Below are 20,145 nucleotides of genomic sequence, written 5' to 3' on the forward strand. Positions count from 1 at the left end.
ATCTTATCTCATATAACACAAACGTTATACATTATTACTAGACTTCTTTTGAAGAGTTAATTCTTATTTCTTTTTTTTTTAATTTTTGTTGTTTCAATTCTTATTCATCTTCAGTCACAACTTTGAGACTACATATACTAAAAAAAACCTGCAAATCACTTTGCATGTGATTCATCAAATAATTCTCATAATTATAATCTCAATCCACTTCAGGAAATGCTCATGCAACGTTACGGTGCTATATATAATCATAGAACAGTGTACCATGTCAGATTCTGCATGGCCGTATCATCGGGCCCAAGTTATTGAAAATATATTGGAGTCTTTGGTTGATACTGGGAAAGGAATGAAAACAATCTATATTTATTAGTACTCAAACTTATATTTGAATGTCATCGACCATTGTATAGAATGACAATGCACAATATATCAGAGCATGTAATAACCATATTTGTGAAGTGCATTGTACCATCAACAACGTATAGAATGATATAACATATCTAGTGTTATAATTACCTCCTCTGAGCTTAAAACTTTACCGTTATCTAATATGAATGTATGCCAATCATAAATAAGCCATATAAGGTATATATTATGTGAAGAAAAATACAATTACGTAACAGTTCAAAAATTTATAATGACAACTCAATGATATGACAGACATTTCAAAATGTAATTTTGTAAAACAATTGTTCGCAAATATATTCTCTCATAAACAGACGAATACATTAAAATACATTTCATTAATCTAAACCGCATTAACTATATTTCAACGATCATATTTTGTTTGAGAATTATTTCTAAAATGGAATTTAACTTTAATCTTAATTCATTGTAGTTTTGGCAGCTTTAAACGTAGATGAAGCACAGACCAGATTAGCCATTGAATTAACGTTTTTCTCACTGTATGAGTATGATAAACATGCTAATAAAGTAAAGGGTTAAATAATTTAACCTTATTATCAAATATCATATGTTTTTGTACTCAATTGTAAAATATCCCAAATGTTATCAAATTTGCTTTGTATAAACTATTGACTTTGTCTGGTGGAGCCGTATCGGACTTTTAAATTTTATACTAATATACAAAATTAAAAATCAGCAACTAAATGTTAACAGACTTAATGAAATATTTTCTTAATTTATGAAGTGCACCGTTAGAGCATAAAGAAACCGAAGGGATCACACGTCTACTTAATTCAATCAAAAGTATCGTATTAATTGCATTATTCGGGTGGATTAGCGGGTCATCTCCTTGGCGACCAAAGACAATAGTATTAATTCGAAATTGGATCATTATGTCTTTGTTATTAAATTATTAAGTATGTAACAGGTGAAAATATAATCCCAATAAAGTAAAGAAAAATAAACTAACATTACCGATGATGTTGTCAGATTAGGATATTGTAATCTACATTTGGGATAGTAAAGAATTCGCAAAATACCAAAATGGAATCCATAGATGCCAGGAGAAATCGCTTATATGGTCCAGACAGGAATTTACGAGTGGAAGAAATCAGACGAAATTTATCTAAAAGTTGTGTTTTGAAGGAGGGAGAATATAATTTTACTCCAAAGGGACTGTCTAAAAGTGTATTCGGCACCAGTTATGAAACAGATTTTCCTGTAAGTTTATAATTTATGTGCATTCATTATTGATATGGATATTTTGTTGGAATAGATAAATCTGACATTGTTTATATATATTGAATCGTCAAATTACTCAAGTTTTATATTTAACAAATATAGTTGCTTATGTTCATGTTGACAAGTTCAAATCATTTTTATCATCGTGGAAAGCTTGGTTGTCAAAGTATTGACCCCCCCCCCCCCCAAAGCAATATATAGTATACATGACCCAGAGGGGATAAAAGCCTTACTATAGATAACAATTAGTAATTTGTTAAACTAAGCATTGACAAAAAGATTGAGGAATATCAATTAGGGGGTTATCTACAATTTCATGTCCAATAAAAACAATCAACAGCATAGCCTAACTTAAAAACGGTAGACCAAGAGTGTGTATCAAATGGCCCTATTATAGCTTACCATACCGAATAAATTTTGAATCCATATGTTTTTGGACAATATGTGGACAAGAATGACTATTTGATCTTTCAAAATCGGCACTTATCCCAAATAAGATGTAAGGGCTGATTTGGATGCAAGACGTGTAATACATATTTTATTCTATATCTATATTAACATACTCCTTAATTTCATTTTTCTTAAATTTGGGAACTGAATCTTAAATTCTGAACACTGTCATCACCAATTTATATATATTTCAGTGGAAACGAACAGATTTGAATGCCAGGGTAAAATACATTTTAAGTTCATTGAGGAGTTTTCTGGTTTTGAAATGTTAGCTTCATGTTGCAACGGTGAAAGTGCACTTACGTATGCATAGTCGATTGCACATTTTGTCTGTTTATGGTTACACAGTTTGGAAAAAGTGATTGACATTGGAATTTTCATTTTTTTTTTCTCACTCTTTCATTGAAATTCATTTGTGATTAATTATTTTTTATTTGATACATTCATTATGGTATCTTATGTCACATTTGTTCTTATCTCGTATTTGGTTAATAAGGAATTGGATTGAATTGTATTTTCATATACAGGCTGGTATTACATAATTTTAGATCATATCTTTTGTCAAACGTTAATAAACTTGTTTAATTAAATGGTATCTCTGATCAGGTGTCCATGACAGAACTGATTGTATTCTATTCAAGGAGATTTAAAAATATCCCAAATTAAAAGTACTAATATGAAGAAGGTTATATAGGGTTTTTATAACATAAGAATATCTATTCAACACAAAGCCATAAACAATAGAAATTTATGTATACATTTTGTCACCCGATGTGAAATATTTAATTAAATAAAGACACATAAAGCAGCGGCACTATGTTTTAAGTTGTGGTGTCCCCTTATTTTAAGGTTAATATATGCTAGTAAAAATAAAGTAGTATGTTTTTGGAATTAAAAGCATTTATTGGAATAGTTCAGCAGACCGATTTAAAGCATCACATATTGTAAAGACATGTGTCTTTTGTTAAAAACTTTACATTGACTCGCATATAACCTTTTTTATTTCGATGTTTTGCTTTCTTATTGAAGCGTACCTACATTTCCTTTATATATAACATGTATACTATCCTTTCTCCTTGAATTACAGAAACCAAACAACAAAAGGTAAGGTCCAAACAAAATATTAAAACAGGAGCAAGCTTTGCATGCAAGACGTGTTTCTCGTTTCTAGTTTTTTTTATATATATAGATAAGACCGCTGGTTTTCCCGTTTGAATGATTCTACACTAGTAATTTTGGGGTCCTTTATAGCTTCTTGTTCGGTGTGAGCCAAGGCTCCGTGTTGAAGGCTGTACATTAACGGCTTTAATGGTTTACTTTTTTTTTTAAATTGTTATTTGGATGGAGAGTTGTCTCATTGGCACTCACACCACATCTTCCTATATCTAAGACACATGTTACACTATTTTGAAGTAAACTCTGTAATGTATGGGTTTTTTTTCAGGGACAGTCTTTGGACCCCAGTTTTTTCCCAGAGACAAAAGAACAGGTATGTTAATTTCTAATGGCTGTGATATATATATAACTTTCATGTAAAATGGACAAAATTACCATGACTCGTCACAGTATATACCGGCCGTGAATCACCAACGGTAAAAAAAAACAAAAAACCTGATCTAGTGAATGTGACACGAATCACTCCTCAAACAATAACTTTAGTATCAGTTCTAAGAACTTTTTTCTTTATTAGTATTTCTTATTTATCTTGTAACTTTTTTTGTAATCATATCATTACAACTACTTTGAAAATTAATAAAAGTGTAAAATTGCTGGAAATCAAACATGAAGCTGGAGTTGGCATGTCAGTAACTGCTTGTAGTTCTTTGTTGATTTATGTATCATTGACATTTTGCTACGTATATAATAATTATTGCTACCAATTCTGACATCGTACTCCGACTTCATTTAAACTGCGTTTTGTTACAATATTGTAAATATTTTTTCATTGGCTAGAGGTTTAAGGAAGGGTTGATGTCTCACAAAATTTGTTAAACCCCTCCGCAGTTTTGCGCCTGTCCCAAATATTGTTAGCCTCCAGGGGCGGAATTTTCTAGTTGGTTTAAAAACCCATTGGTGACCTTAGGCTGTTTTCTGCTTTATATATACTTTGGTCAGGTTGTTGTCTCTTTACCACATTTCCCGTTTCCATTCTAAATTTTATAATATTTGAATTTTAATAATTTTAGCTTTCTCACCATTTTGAAATTGGAAACGACAGTGGTAAAAATGTTCCTATGGCGACATACAGAGACAGTACGACTAAAGCTGATTTCCTGACTAAACCACCAAGTAAGGTTAGTATAAAAACGTGTTTAATTTCTGGATTTTCTTCCTTTGCAATCAAAATGTTTGTTTGTTCCGCATCAAGTTAAATTCCAAAATACATCATGTAGACAGCAAGAATGAATGACCATCATACATTATGCTTATTATAAAAGCCATGAGTTTGAGGTTTGTAGTTGTTCATACTATGGTTAGAGCTTTAATAGGGTTGCCGTGTTGTATACCTCTTTCACGGACATATCTAAAGACACTTGATTTTCTGTTTTTTTCAACCGACAATATCATGAGAACCAGCTGTACACTTCATTCTTTATTCATATTTGTTTTGAAGCGGACATTAATCGCAATCTTCTCACGAATAACAAAAGGATGTTAGCATCATCCCTTTTAACTACTTTGTTACTTTACGTTACGCTAGATTAGTCATGTCCTCTCTAGATTAATCCAATTTTAGTTACATGATGTTCAACGACAGATACATTAAAATAGAAAAACAAAGGATATGGGATATCCATTCATGACACAAATTCATTCATGCAGTGCAACAAAACACACAAAAAGCAAAGGGACAGCGCTTTTATTGCTGTTCTTCATCTCAAAAACACATTGAGGCCTTCAAACCGGTAAAGATTGTCTGATATCTTGACTTAAATCTAGAAATTGAAAATGAGGATTGGTTAAGGAACTGAAAACAATCAACTGGGGATACCAATAGGAAAATAAAAGGTCCATACATCGATTATCCAAGTCTTAAAAAAAATCCAAAAACGCGGAAATATGTTTTGTCTTATTACTAATAAATAATGATTTTTTTTCAGCCTGAGATGATATTGGATAGCAAGATAATAAATTGGCCTGTAAGTATGTAAATCCGTTTTGGTCTATACAGTGGTAGCATTCCATTTTTATTTTTTTAATTATTTTTTGATATTAACGTTAACTTGAAGTGAAAGACCCCAAAGCGTTCAAGGAACACATAAAAAGAAAAGTCGTGTTTTAAAATTTTGGATAACACTAGAAGGACTCTTTGGACTCAGGATTATTTTTATTTTGAAAAATATTTACAAACACTGTAGATTTATCCACAATGGATATTGTTATCTTTATATAAAATATGACCTTGACCTCAAATTCCTTTAGGTGTACCAATGACCTCAAATAAAAGTACAGTAGGTTTCTAAAACTTATAGTTCCTCAGTTATAATTATAGTACCCCTTATGTCAAATACAGAAAGGGAAATAGCACTCGTATCACTTCTGTCAAAAATTAACAGAACATCCTGAGAATATAACTAGTAATTGCGAAAGGTGTAGTGATACCGTTAAGTGTTCCGGGAAAAACTGTTACATAGCAAAGTTTTCGGTCAAACAGAGTTAGATAATAATACATAATAATCGTTCAATATCAAATACCAAATATCTAAAGGATATGTTGCGAAACCAAAAAAATAAAAAATGCCCCCCAAAAAAAAGTGGCGAGAGAAGAGAAAAATTAAAATTAATGAGTTCAAAGCCAAAAGGTCTTTCCATGAAAAAGTGGAAAGGAATGGATATATAATTTTTTTCTCAACCACTGTAAGAAGCACGTCAATAATTACCGATTTTATTATTGCCATGCTTTATCTTTCTTAAACATATAACCTTTTAAATCGTTTCAGAAAAAGAGTACTTTAACGAAATGACATACAATATTCTAATTTGAACGCCATCTTTTTAATTTACATGTTATCAATATGTCTATGACCTTCTGGCACTAAGTGTAATTATCAAGTCTTATTTATCACACAACAGTATATACTTCAGATATCTTAAAAGACACACCTTTAGGCTGTGTGTTTAATAATTGATGTCACATAGTAGTTCCTGCTTCTACAATAACAATAGAAGTTTCTTCAGTAAGATATCTGAACTTTTAACATACAATTGTTATCATTTGAACTATATCTATTATTTTTTTTAATTTCAGGATATGGCTCCAAGATATATGACCTCTAGAAAGATTGGAACTTCTGAGTACTCAAATGCTTATATCCCAGAGGTAGGTGTTGTCAAAGAATAAGAAGCACTTTAAATGTCATAGTCACTGAGGTCAAAATTAATCAGATATTGTGCTCTATTCCTTTATAGATTCGTGCAATTTCATATCATTGGCCAATTAACTTAATTTCAAAATATTTGTCAAGTATAATAATCAAGAATTGTATGAATTATACTCCGATAATATCGCTTTCACAGTTTATTTGCAATATGTATAAATTGAATGAAAAAACAATAAATGAAGTAAAAAATAGAATCTAAAATCAATCGAAATCAAAAAAATCAAACTGATGCAATTTCGATATAAAACAAATATTTTCACCGACATGAAATTGGAGAACAAAAATCAAATTATTTATTTACAAAGTTAAATTGAGAGATATTCAATGAGTCTTTTTCTTAAATTTCAGTTTTTCAGGACTAATTCTTTGCCACCAAACCATCCTAGACTAAATACTTCCATTATGAAACTACCACTTTCTGCCCATCATGTTCACCCTCAACGAGGAACTAGTATAGCATTTGGAAGTGACGAGCCACAGTAAGTTAAAAATAGTAAAATTTAACCAAAGTTAAAGTTTATGACATTGTGAAAATTATCTTTATTATCTAAAGGAAACATAAATGGTGTAATATGTAAGATCCACTCCAAATGAAAGCATGAACAAATCATTGAGAAAAGTGCAAGCTTTAACAAGATTAAACTAACCTTGTGCATCCAATAAAAGAAAAGATATTCTCCAAATACTTCCGAAACAAATGTCAGCAATAAATTATGTTTATATATTTGTGCAGAGTATTTAGCGAATTTCAAAGAGCTTATGGTGTTGGTGATGAACCTACAAGTAAAATGGAAGGATTAAATGATGGCAAAAACTCTGTTATCACAAACATGAAACTGATGGAGAAAGAATCACATGTATTCAGAACAGGGGATTATGACAATATTGGTAAACCATTAATAAAACTCGTGCATGACCAGGAGAGCATTATGTTACATTATAAAAAACGCGTTAATATCATATTAAGACAACGTTTCATGATGATGATATAGATGCATCACTGTATCGATAATGGTTGGTGATTATGATGATGAAGATTAATCACCGAAAAATTTATAAAATTATGATGACCAAGGGTTGTTAAAACTGCTTGTGAAGCAGCAGATAAAAGAACATATATTGAATAGATAAATAGTATGATAACTTAAGTTTTTATAATTACCATAGTCTGGTTGGATAGATAGCAATACACAGTAATTTTATGATATTTGATAAATAACATATAGTTTTCTTTGAAATATTATAGACACAAAAGACAGAAATGTTTTAAATCGTAGACAAACCAACAATTAAACACTCAAATAAGTACAATCCTGAAATTATACTTACCTTTAATTTACAACTCATGATCTGAATAGAGGATCATGGCAAGTTACTACGTACCAAATCAATCGATTAAGTGGGACAACTCGAACATATGAATAACTCTTATGATGGGGGATATTGCCAATAAAAGTAAATGATATTTTTAAAAGAACAATTGCTGTTAATGATATTTGAAATATACATATAGAAACCCAAGGAAATTGTGCAAGAATGCTAAACTGCTGAGCAAAGTTATACACAATTAAATATAATGAAATAGGCTATCAGTAATGACCAAATACTAGAAATAAAGCAATTACATCATACAATTGTTATGGTTGTGTAACCAATTCAGTTTTATTAAAAAAGATAATGAGATAGCCAGTGACTTTTATTGTTTTATTCTATTTTTTTAAACATTGACGAAACCGGTCAAGAATATGAACAAGAAATAGTTCATTTCAAAACATAAAGCAATTAAAGGGAAGGACTACTCAGCAAAAAATACAAACAGAAAGAAATACAAATATTACACTCGTTATGGGGATTTTTGATGTTGGAGAAAGTAATAAAAAGTAATCATATCTAGATGTATGTTCGTTTGTTAGAAAAAATCAAATAGATATACTCATTTTTATAAGATATAATAAATTGTTTTGAAAGATATCTGTATTTGGTTTCTTTCTCTTCTTTTTAAGTTGGCAAAATGAAATCAACTGTTAATGACGATTACGGACCAAGAACTCTTCCACCCGGAGAAGCAGCAATTCGAAAAGCAAAACTTTCAGAGTGAGTAAAAAAAATTATACAAAAGACAAGAACGCATTATATAATTATTATAATTACACATGATTTTTTTTAGAGGAAATTGACATGAACTAGAACTATTATACGAACAACTAACAGCCCACTATGCAATAAACTGGTAAAATTAGTTTATGAATACAATTAATGCTTTTCCTTTTTTTTCTTTTTTTTTTTTAAAGATAAGACATAACATTTTCCTGTCGGATATCTCTATTAAAATATTTGAATGGTCATTAGGAATTATCATAGATATAATGAAAATTTCGAATTAACTGTCTAAAAACTTTGATTTTTTTTCAAAATACTAAGATGTTCTATCCAACATATATATTATTTGAGCGTCAATTGGCAAAATCTTTCGAATGAGTTTTTACTTAAGTTTACCAATGGTAATGATTTGTATTATAACTTTTAGTTTTGTGTCATGTTTAAAACTGATTATACAAACAGGAATGATATTTAATTTAACAAAATGAAAGAACTCTCTCCCCAAAAGACAACTGGTATATGAAATATAGAATAATGAAATAAAAAAAACTTCAATAATACTAAGTCCTACTAGGAAAGGAGTTTTCATATTTGAATTTATTTCTTATGTGTATTAATGATTCATTTCTGTTTTTTTTATTAAGGTCATATGAGTATATTTTTTTAATCTAGCGCAATGAACTCTTAGCACAAATCAACAACATAAATGTAGAATTAATGAAATGGACTTCCTTAACGCAGCTGTCAAAAAGACAAGAAAGAAATCTACGCAGTTTAGAATTGGATTTTTTTAAAAGATGATTTCAAAGGGCATTATGTGACTTTTGAAAAAATAATAATGCTGTTCTTGCTGACATTTTACTTTCTACCCCTTGGAATTGTTTTTCAACTTTTTTTTTATTTGACCTTCCATATGTTTCGATTTGATGAATACATTAAAAGTAAACGATTGGTGCAATATTAAAAAAAATGTTTCAAAAAGTAAAGGATTTTTTTTTCATATTACTAGCCTATAATGTGTTATTTCTAACATTTCATTAGCTTCTTTAACTTTTATACACATCAGAATTAAGGAGGATTCAGAAAAGAATGAGACAGAGGAGGACAGTAATCAGTTAGCAGAATATGCCAGACAAGTTATTGTTCCTAATGTTTTCAAAGGTTTGTGTTCAAATACTTATGAATACACGTATATCACTTTATCTTATTCTAAAAGGACAGACAGTCTTATTCGTAATTCTCTGTAAGTTTTGTCCATTTATGAAGTAATATCTGTCCTTTTCCATTTATTGTTAAATTTTGTATAGAGCACCAGGGTTTCTGTTTTTTCAGAAACTATTTCATTGCTTTAAAACATACATTTTTTAGAATAAAAATATACTTTTAACGAAAGTGTGTTCTGTAAGTGAACATTTCTATTAATTCTATATCTATTTACAGATGCGGGAGACGGCAAAATATACCAAACATCAGCCCACTTCCACGTAAGTAGTACAATTCTCAAAACCAAAACTATGGATAGCCAAAACCATCAAACAATTCAAATTTTGACAAATATATTTTACTTGTTTATGCAGACAAAAATGAGTATCTTCTCTTTATTTCATTTTGGTAACACTTTGTCAATCAGATAAGAAATATGGAAACACTTTTACAATCCTCGGATAAACAGGTTTAAGATAGTAAAAACATACCCATGAAGCATTCCAAAAACATTTTTATAAGTACAAAATAATCTGCAAACCACCACACCAAAAACCGTCAGGTTTCTTCGTAATCAGGATAATGATTGCCTTTTGTCTTGAAATTAAGATTAACTGTACAGTTCATTTACACTTTTAGTAATTGTAACTAATGATAGGTTAACATACTTTATATAGCATTGATAATATACTAATGTTTAAAATTGGCTTTTGTTTTGTTAGTTTGGAACCGATCCTGATACATCACATTCTATATACAACAAGGACTTCATATCCAGATCTATGACAACACGTGGTCCTCCCAGTAAAATGATAACAGCTGATGCTGGCAGCGTAAGTTTGTTTTTAGATATGATGCATTTGTTTTAAATTAGATGAACTTTCGAATATGTTATTGTTACTTATTAACCGAGTTATGATACTTGTTTGGTATTGAAAAAAAACTATTGGCAATTGTTATTTATGAATCATACTATTGATGCTTTCTTGTTTAATTGAAAATTTCATTTATTGCTTGATTAGTAAATAATAGTGGAAATTTCAAAAGAGAGTATTTTCAAAATAAGCGTAGTATCCTATTTATTTTCAGTTATTCCACAATGATCCTTCGTACTTAAGAGAACCTACTACATCAAACAAAACAGATTTTAGTTACACTCCTGCTATGCCATGGAAGGTAATTATAATTATCAATAGAATAAACAAATATAACTTCCCGAGTAAAGATTAACACTTGCTTGTTTGGACTTTTAAGGACATTTGTGGTGGGTACGCCAGACGCATTTGAAAATTGTTGCGCAAGGTACTTCTAAGCCTATCTATTCCTTGGAGAATGAATATTTTGTTGTTGCAAATAATTCCACATTTCATAAACAGTAAATTTACACAAAATGAACACATAGGAAAGAAATATCACAAATAACATAAATACCGAACTCCGAGGAAAATTCAAAACGGAAAGTCCGTAATCAAACAGCAAAATCAAAAGCTCAAACACATCAAACGAATGGATCACAACTGTCATATTCCTGATTTGTTAAAAGCATAAATGATATTTCTTGTCAACACAAAAATGCTGACTACTAGGCTGACGATGACATTGCGGCCTTATAAGTAAGCTTTCGTTCCCCTAAACGAGCTCTATTAAATATTTTTCTGACAGTCTCTCTGTAGTTGCATGTATGAGTTTGATCCAGTTTTCCAACTAATGAGTGTTTTCTTTAAAATGATATAAATACCACGATTAAAATTGTGCACGCCAGACACATGTTTCGTCAACAAAAGACTCAAAGATGTAATATAAAGATAAACTCACGCACCAGTTGTGAGTGTGTTACAACGATACTTTACCTCTTTTTAAAAATTAATGCTGTCATCACCATTTCATAAGGTAATTAATCTTACATATAAACACAAAACACTACACAAAAAACTACATAGAAAAACAATTCTCACAAAGTATGTTTGGCCACTTATAGCATCCCCTATACTTCCTCATGTGAACTTTGTTTTTTCTTTTTCTAATTTCATTACTCAAGAAAGACAAGACTCTAATCAAAATAAAAATAAAAATACAGACCGCATAAAAACGTCTTTTGAATACAATTCAGAAACTAAAGCAAATAAAAACGAACCCTTAAAAAGAAAGGGATAAATCTGAGTTCTGAAAAGGAAACCAGTTCCTGTACCATTTTTTATCATAATTTTAACGCGACATCAACGTTTTAAACTTATATACCAATTTGTTTACAACTAGAAATTTCATAAAATTATTCAAAATGTGTGTTTTCTTCTTCAGAACTCTAAAGGACAGACAGCAATGGAAATGAACTTAGAAAAACGTGACACAGACAACGTTATAATGAGCTTTGATCCAAATCGTCATACATTTGACAGACAGATCTCTTGTGAGTTACATTAAAAGTTAAACTTGAGACAAGAATCATGTCATTCTTGCTTTTGACCTACCTATTTGTCAACTAAACAATGACATTCCTAAGGACTGGAGATTTCCTAAGGCCTCCTGTGTCTTTGTACTGTGTTGTTAATTGAATTGTTCTAATCAGTGCAGTTTTTTTCAAAAGATCTGTTGGAAGACATAGATTCAGAACATTGCCCTGGGAATTAACAGTTTTAATCAATACATACTACGTATCTTTTGTTTTAGATATACATACTGAAACATTACAATAAAGGTACATTTTAAGTGCAAGGCTGTTATAGAAAATGAAAACAAGACGTTTTGAATTTAATGCGTTCGAAGCGCCTGTCTGGATTTGCCTTTATCAGGAACGGTTAACGCCGAAAAAACATAAGAGCTTTATTATAAAAAAAAATACATGAAATGATAGCCAAATCATGTAAGGCAATTTTTGCCTGAGGAAGTTTCTTTATAGTCCAAAATGTATTAATGGGTACATCAACTACTGAGCTGACAATAGTTCGTGTTTCACTTATCAGTAATTGTCATTTTATACATTATAAAGTTATGACAATCTTATGAGCTTTGTATAATAAATACGAATAAAATAAAGATTTTTTTTTTAGTGTAGTCTAATTTCGTCTAGTTCCTGGCATATCCAGTCACCTTCTGACATTGACAGGTTTTCTTAATTTCTCTAGAGATGAAATGGGTTCCCCATAAAGTTAGTGTTATAACCAAAGAAACAATTAACAAGCATCTTTTTTTATGTCAAAAAGTGCACACAAATACATTCGAATTAGAAAATATAAATCTGTTGGAACGAAAATGGAAAACAATAACACATTGTGCAAACGAACAAAAAATATTTTCGTTATAATCCTTTTTTATTATTCTTCAGTGGCACATGCAGATTATAAAGGTCCACCTAAGGGATACAAACCTATGGAAGCAATGAAAAAGCCACGAGTTGTGTTTGACTACTTAACACCTAATGATGCTTTACCTTATCCTGGACTTGTGGACAGAACGTCAGAAGCTAAGGTACATACAATTCTCAAATGGCTTATAATTTAGAGCATAGGAATTAATTCCCGAAAGAGCAACTACTCCTTAAACTAACTTTAGGTCGGTGATAAGTAAGAAAAAAGTAAAAGAAATTTTCAGCCAATATTAGAAAATAAAAATAGAAATCAAATATTAGATGCAAAACTAGTAACTAGCTTTCCGTCCTCTAGTCATTTTATACAAATCATGAAGTGCCCTCAAAGCCATGGATAAACTGTGAGTTATAGAAAGAGAAATTCAATCCGTTTCAACATTCACTGATCATAAAATAATATATCTAAATAAGGAATGAATTGCCACTGGTGATCAAATAATACTTGTGGCTTGTGCAGCTTATGCTAACATTTCATAACGTGGGTTTAGAATGTTTATAAATATGAAACCTAGCATTGCCAGTCCAGTATTTAACACGTCTGTTTTATCATTGTCTATTACCATTCATTGATTTTGCCATAATAAACCAGCTGTGTTAACTTTTTACAAAACTTGTAACTTTTCAAATACAAAGGCCTTACGAAATTTGTCGATTATGGTCTTCTATTTCATACTTTTATTTTGCCTTTTTAAATAACTTTATCAATTCTAGAAATATCACTGGCGTATATAATCCCATTTTCCCAAACGTTAAGATGACCATTTTTATCATTTCAGACGAACTTTAGTGGTAGTCTGATGGCTGGACAGCATGCTGTTGGTAGACGCAGACAACAAGAAAATATATGCAAACAAAGATTGAATGAAGGCAAAGAAACACATTTCACTATTGGCTATCAGCCATTTGACTTCGCCTCCGAATCTCAACTTCAATTTCAAGGAGACCAGAAAAATGATGGTCACATCCCAACTGCTGGGAAGACTGAGAAAAAACAAGAAGGAAAACCTTTCTTGCATTTCTTTGTCAGCCAAAACACCCAAGACTTGAAAGCAAATGATCCATATACAGTAAATACTAATGAAAGTCTAAGAGCACGTGATAACCACTGTCGTCTGCCAGTTGAACATGCTATGAGGAACTCTGTAATGAAGTCAGATTTTACACCCCTTGAAGCAAGAACGTAAGTCATTGGTGATGCCAATTAAGATAGACAGACTAATATATTATCTTCTTTTATTTGTTAATGACTGAATCGGAGAGGTTACCAAATGGGTAAAACACTCAAATGTAACTCATTTTACAGCAGTTGATGAAGTGCTAAAACATGTATGGTTGCTACTCAAGGCATTCAGATGCGTCTTTTTTTTCTAAGGTTTTTAGTGGAGCATTAAAAACAGTCACCTGCGCCATCCATGAACATTATATGTGAGATTGTATTCGCTCAAATACTTCAATTTGAGGGGTGTAATTTCTGGTATGATGGAAGGCAGGAAAGAATTCCCAATCAGATCGTAGAAAGTAGAAAGAATATCTGTTATTCGTCTACAAATTACGCATCGAGGTATAAAACATTATATCCTAATTGAAAGTTTGGCATTTTGCAAAGAAACTTCTAGATGTACAATGTCAATGTGTTTAACATTATGATATTCTATACCGCATTACAAAAATAATTGATAATTTTCTTTTCAGTGTTTCAAATATAGAACTACGGACTATGATGGACTGCGATAAAAAGTTTGAGAAACCAATATCTTCAAGTCATTTGTTCCACACAGACAATTCTGGACGTACGTACCTATTATTGCTTGTGTATTTCGATGATTGTCTTTTTTGATAAATGATTAATGATTTCATAATCTCAATAAGTTCATATTCTTTAAAATTCTATACACATGTATATAATGTCGTTGTTTAAAAACATTTTTACATTTTCAGAAACTAATGATACTTAGATTAAATGGATATTTAAATGGTTTTTTTATTTGCATTGTGCGTGTTTCAATATTAATTTAGTTTCAACTAGATAAAAAAAATCTGTTTTGAAATATTATCTATTATTAGATAGATACATAACAATTGTAAAGGTAAATATGAAAACAAGTGTATACGACTGATTTGTATATTTGTATATAATGTATCTTTTTCAACTTTAGGAAATAACTTTGCTACTACTGCCATGGCCGACTTCATTAAACCAGAATCCATGACAGGTAAGATTTAATGTCATTTGAACGTGAAGAAATATTTATAATCATTTATTGCCATTTTGTTCATTCCGAAATAAAGAGTCCTCATTTCCAAAACACTCTACATCATTCAAATTAGCCAAATTTATCAAAAGTACCAGCGTTCTGTCTACATAAGACTCATCAGTGACACTCAAATCAAAAATATTTATAACGCCAAACAAGTACAAAGTTGAAGAGCATTTAGGATTCAAAATTTCAAAAAGTTGTGCCAAATACGTCTAAGGTAATCTATGCCTGGGATAAGAAAATCCTTAGTTTTTCAAAAAGTTCAAAGTTTTGTATACAGGAAATTTATTAGAAATGAACACATTATTGATATTCATTCCAGTTTATTGACCTAATTGGTATAATAATGGAGATTACTTTTTTATTAAAAGCAAAAGGTAAAAAAAAAAAGAAAAAAAAACCCACTATAGCATTTGAAAAGGGCGATAAAGGAAATAAATACAAAAGAGGATGCATGCTAAGAGATAGCTGTCGATACTAATGTTAAGGTTTTACACAAGGTAACTTTTCTTAAAACTGTTTAAACCGTCTTATTAGTATATCTGCTTGTTGTTTATTGTTTTATATTAAAGTCAGAGAAATAATTGACTTTGAACTAGCTTTTAGTAACTGCAAGTCCTGAAAATTGATAAAATTTTGTTGTGCTTAGTACCGATCTAACGAGTCTAGCTCTTTCTAACTGATTTGAGTTAACCTGTCACATCGTTGTACAAATTCTGGTGAGGGTTAGGCGCCCACAACATGTTTTATCCTGCAATATTTGAAACCTTAAGTCAGAAGTTTGTGATTTAGTAGTAGTCATTGGTTGCAGTCTGCCATATTTATTTCCGTTATTGTGTAGATGTTGGTTTTCTCTTTATTCAGTGTCGCTTTTATAGCTTATATCTTACTATACTGCATGGGTATTACTTGTCGCTTGAGTCCGTCCAGATATCTATAGTTGTTTTTATCCTCTTACATCCATCCATTGTGGTGAACGGATGATTTTTGTCTCCTTTGTGTAAACCACATATCCTAATATTATATTAAAAGCCTAAGATTGATCACTTATATCAAACAAAAAGGTTATAACTTTTACACCGCTGGGTCGATGTCACTGCTGGTGGACGTTTCGTCCCCGAGGGTAACACCAGCCCAGAAGTCAACACTCCGTTGTTGACATAAATATCAAAAGTGTGGTAATTTTTCTAAATTTCCTGCTAACAAAACTTTGAATTTTTCGAAACACTAAGGATTTTCTTATCCCAGGCATAGATTACCGTAATCGTATTTAGCACAACTTTTTGGAATTTTGGTTCCTAAATGCTCTTCAACTTTTACTTGTTTGGCTTTATTAAATATTTTGATATTGCGTCACTGATGAGTCTTTTGTAGACGCAACGCGCGTCAGGTACTAAATTATAATCCTGGTACCTTTTTATAACTTTTATAAAGCCTTTACAAATTATAATAATTGTTTTTTTTAATAAACTCGTTTTTATTATGAGATTATCTGGACATTTTAAAGCAGAAATGTAACTTGTGTAGCTACCATGCTGTTCTTATCGATATAGATTTTTTTTACCTCAACTTACAATTTTTACAAATTTAAAATATTGGTCAAAATGGTGTTAAGCGTGTTTCAATGTTAATGAAAATATTATTCATTCGTTTGATGTTTTTGGAGCTTTTGATTTTGCCATTATATGGACTTTCCGTTTTGATTTTTTTCCTCAGAGTTCAGTATTTTTGTGATTTTACTTCAGAAATATATCAAGGCTTTTAGCCTAAAGATATTTCACGTACATTGAGATCTTATCTAAATATAATTGTGTAAGCCCTGCATATTCACAAAAAGATCTCAATGTGTCCTTATTGTGACAGATATTTGGAGTGTTACATTCAATGCAACAAGTTTGAAGCCGATATGAAATATGCCAGATACAATTGAATTGTATATAAAGGCAACAGAAGTATACATAAATGCTGATATCTAACAAACTTATGTCTTATGAACATATAACAGATGTTATTTGAAAGATTAACACATGTTTAGGAGGTCCGAATTCAAGGAGCTAGTAAAGTAGCCTTATCACACCGTAATTGCATTTGATTTGCAGAACAGGAAGCGCATGTCAAATTTTCTTAAATTAAAGACACTTCAAAAGTAATTTTAAAACATTGACCGATACCTTTATTCTTGTAATGATTTAAATTGCTAAATATTTGTAAATACATTTTATGATGGATATTTAGAATCCAGGAGAATTGCAGGTAAGATATCGGGAATATAGTAGAACTAGAAATTGATAAACAAAAAAAAACTGTAGATAGTTTATATAGAATTATATGGTGCTGGAAATTGTATATATATTCATTTCACTTGGTGGCTATGTGTATTACTTAGAGGGGACGGTTATTCAATAGACCACTTTCGAGTTCATCCGTCACCGGCAAAAACTCGTCAATTATACACGCCTTTATGACGTCATTTACCAGATAGAGGGGCTCGCCTGTATCCCTGCACTATTTACGTTCATCAAGCGTCTTAGTGATCGTCTTTGTGCAGGATAAACTAGAAATAATGGTTGCTCTGTAGGTACTTACTGACATTTCCCTAATGACAGCAGTGTTGATTGTCAATTTTGAGAATTCAATTTGCCGAATAATTCGTACAATATATAATTATAGTTTTCCAACCACTCGCTCAACATTGGAAGGAAGTGACGACGCCCCTAAACGCACAAATGACGATGATAAAGGCGCGTATAATTGACGAGTTTTTTCCGGTGACGGATGAACTCGAAAGTGGTCTATTGTACTATGTATACGTTTAAAAGAAACATGCTATATACGACAACGACACAATAACGGAACGGCAAAATAACTGAAAGACACAATAGGACATTAAACAACCTTCAACAACAGGTGTCTTTATTTCAAACTCAAAATGGATAGCATAGCCCATATGTCTTATTGTGTCGTAAAACCACTAACAATTAATCAATATTGACAATCTTTGGAAAATTGGCTTTGCCCATTTCCGACAAAAAAAATCAAAACGAAAGGGGTCGCAAATAAATGGTTTACTTAAATTTTTAGCATCAATGCTGAATCTAGGTTTTCGCTAAATACTTGAGTGTTAGTCTTAGAGACTGTTGTTATTTTATTTTTAGTTAAATATTACACAGTGTATTGGGGCAAGGATAGCAACGCTCAATTTGATTAAAATACAGATTATATGTCCATATAACCGGCTTGTTAGCAATTTGTGGGAAAATAATCTTTCAATTAGATTGAGAATAGTTTTACTTGGATATTTTAGAAAGGGCAACACACAGTCAAAGAAACACTAGGGCAAAGAAGGAAACAAGTCATTTTAAATTGTTTCCAAAGCATTTCATTCCAAAAGTGCTAAAATCAAAATTACAAAAATAACACAGTATAGGTATTTGTATTGAATTAAACTCTGCTGTGCCTTCAAGGAAATGTAAAATTATTTCAGTAAATACTTTTTGAATACATTGAATTAGATTAATTCACTATTTTCGCCACAGATTACTCTGTTAACGTTTTAAATACTCAGCCGCACAATGCTACAGCAGTCTCTTTTTGTTGCAATATTTATGGTTTCCTGAACAGTATTCAAATCCAGGCTTTTGTGACATCAACGACACACCCTTGCATCATTCTGTTCATCGTCCAAGATCATTGTACCAGTACTAAATGCTATACATATGTGGATGTCGATCGTCGCTTGATGCTTTATTTATTGTTAATTTCATTGCAGAGTTCCTAACTCTTTTTTTTTAAATTTCATCAAATGACGTTATCCATAAATCTCAATACGTTAACGTAATTTTACATCGTTAACTACTGTAGTCTTAATTTATATGCTTCATTGTTTTATATTTTCAGGTCAAAAGTTCTTGGCAGCTCGTTAAATTGTACAGGATGCAACTTAAAAAACATTTATTGATAGTGTGAACAGTATAAAAGGTGCTAGACTACTAGAAAATAAAACATGTCTACTAGCTAAGACATTTTACAGTGATTGTTTGTGTTATATGAATAACTTGATTCTGTTACAGTCTAAAGCAATAAAATATGTAAATTTAAATGTACATTGACTTTGTAACTGCTCTTTAACTAAGGAATGCAACTCATGTTTTGTAAAGATATTTTGGGCAAATTTTAGTTCGGATTCTCCTCAACATGATATGTGTCTGCTTTCCAAACGACCATTTAAAGCATACGTGATTGGGGCTTCTAGATACTAATGTTGTTTGGACTGACAAACTGTTCTCTTATGGGAGAAATCAAATGAAATTAACGTTTGTATTATCACCATATCGGTGCAATTGATACCTTTAAATAATCATGCAAAAGGACTGCCGTCGGTAGTGCAGATGCTTTACTTTTGATATAATTCGGACAATTTCGTAGCCTCAACTTCCAGTAGTGTGCTCGAAATGTCAGGAAAACATAAATTTACACTCGGTTTATTTGTTTAAATGGTGCTGGATTTTGTGATGTTCAATGCATTTTTCATTAGTTACTTCATATCAAAAAAAACTGTGGGGTTTTGGTATCCAAATATCACTATTAGACGTATGACTTATACTAAAGATTTTGATAGAAAATGTAAGTTTATTGATTACATGGCTGCACTAGCTTATTGAAAGTTGCAATGAAAGCTACTGGTTACCAACTCCCACCCTTTACTGGAAACATACATATGGTTCTATATCTGGTTCTACTT

General features: G+C 31.0%; 1 protein-coding gene across 3 annotated transcripts; it reads left to right on the forward strand.

Annotated features, from left to right (window-relative positions):
* The first annotated feature begins 1,039 nt into the window (after nucleotides 1–1,039).
* On the forward strand, nucleotides 1,040–19,503 carry LOC134712191 (uncharacterized). Of its 3 annotated transcripts, XM_063573494.1 has the most exons (20): nucleotides 1,040–1,626; nucleotides 2,292–2,318; nucleotides 3,542–3,586; nucleotides 4,284–4,391; nucleotides 5,199–5,237; nucleotides 6,347–6,418; nucleotides 6,828–6,958; nucleotides 7,213–7,367; nucleotides 8,483–8,573; nucleotides 9,646–9,740; nucleotides 10,020–10,063; nucleotides 10,505–10,615; nucleotides 10,872–10,958; nucleotides 12,081–12,189; nucleotides 13,105–13,247; nucleotides 13,923–14,326; nucleotides 14,839–14,936; nucleotides 15,303–15,359; nucleotides 17,640–17,657; nucleotides 19,302–19,503. In XM_063573494.1, the coding sequence occupies exons 1-20, from the start codon at nucleotides 1,450–1,452 to the stop codon at nucleotides 19,325–19,327; spliced, it is 2,037 nt and encodes a 678-aa protein (XP_063429564.1). In that variant the 5' UTR covers nucleotides 1,040–1,449; the 3' UTR covers nucleotides 19,328–19,503. The 3 variants fall into 3 exon arrangements, with proteins under 3 accessions (XP_063429564.1, XP_063429565.1, XP_063429566.1); XM_063573495.1 differs by lacking the exon at nucleotides 17,640–17,657 and having other exon boundaries at nucleotides 1,042–1,626; XM_063573496.1 differs by lacking the exon at nucleotides 2,292–2,318 and having other exon boundaries at nucleotides 1,044–1,626.
* Nucleotides 19,504–20,145: the final 642 nt, after the last annotated feature.

This window comes from Mytilus trossulus, chromosome 3 (assembly GCF_036588685.1).
Source record: "Mytilus trossulus isolate FHL-02 chromosome 3, PNRI_Mtr1.1.1.hap1, whole genome shotgun sequence".
In the NCBI taxonomy this organism is placed as follows: domain Eukaryota; kingdom Metazoa; phylum Mollusca; class Bivalvia; order Mytilida; family Mytilidae; genus Mytilus; species Mytilus trossulus.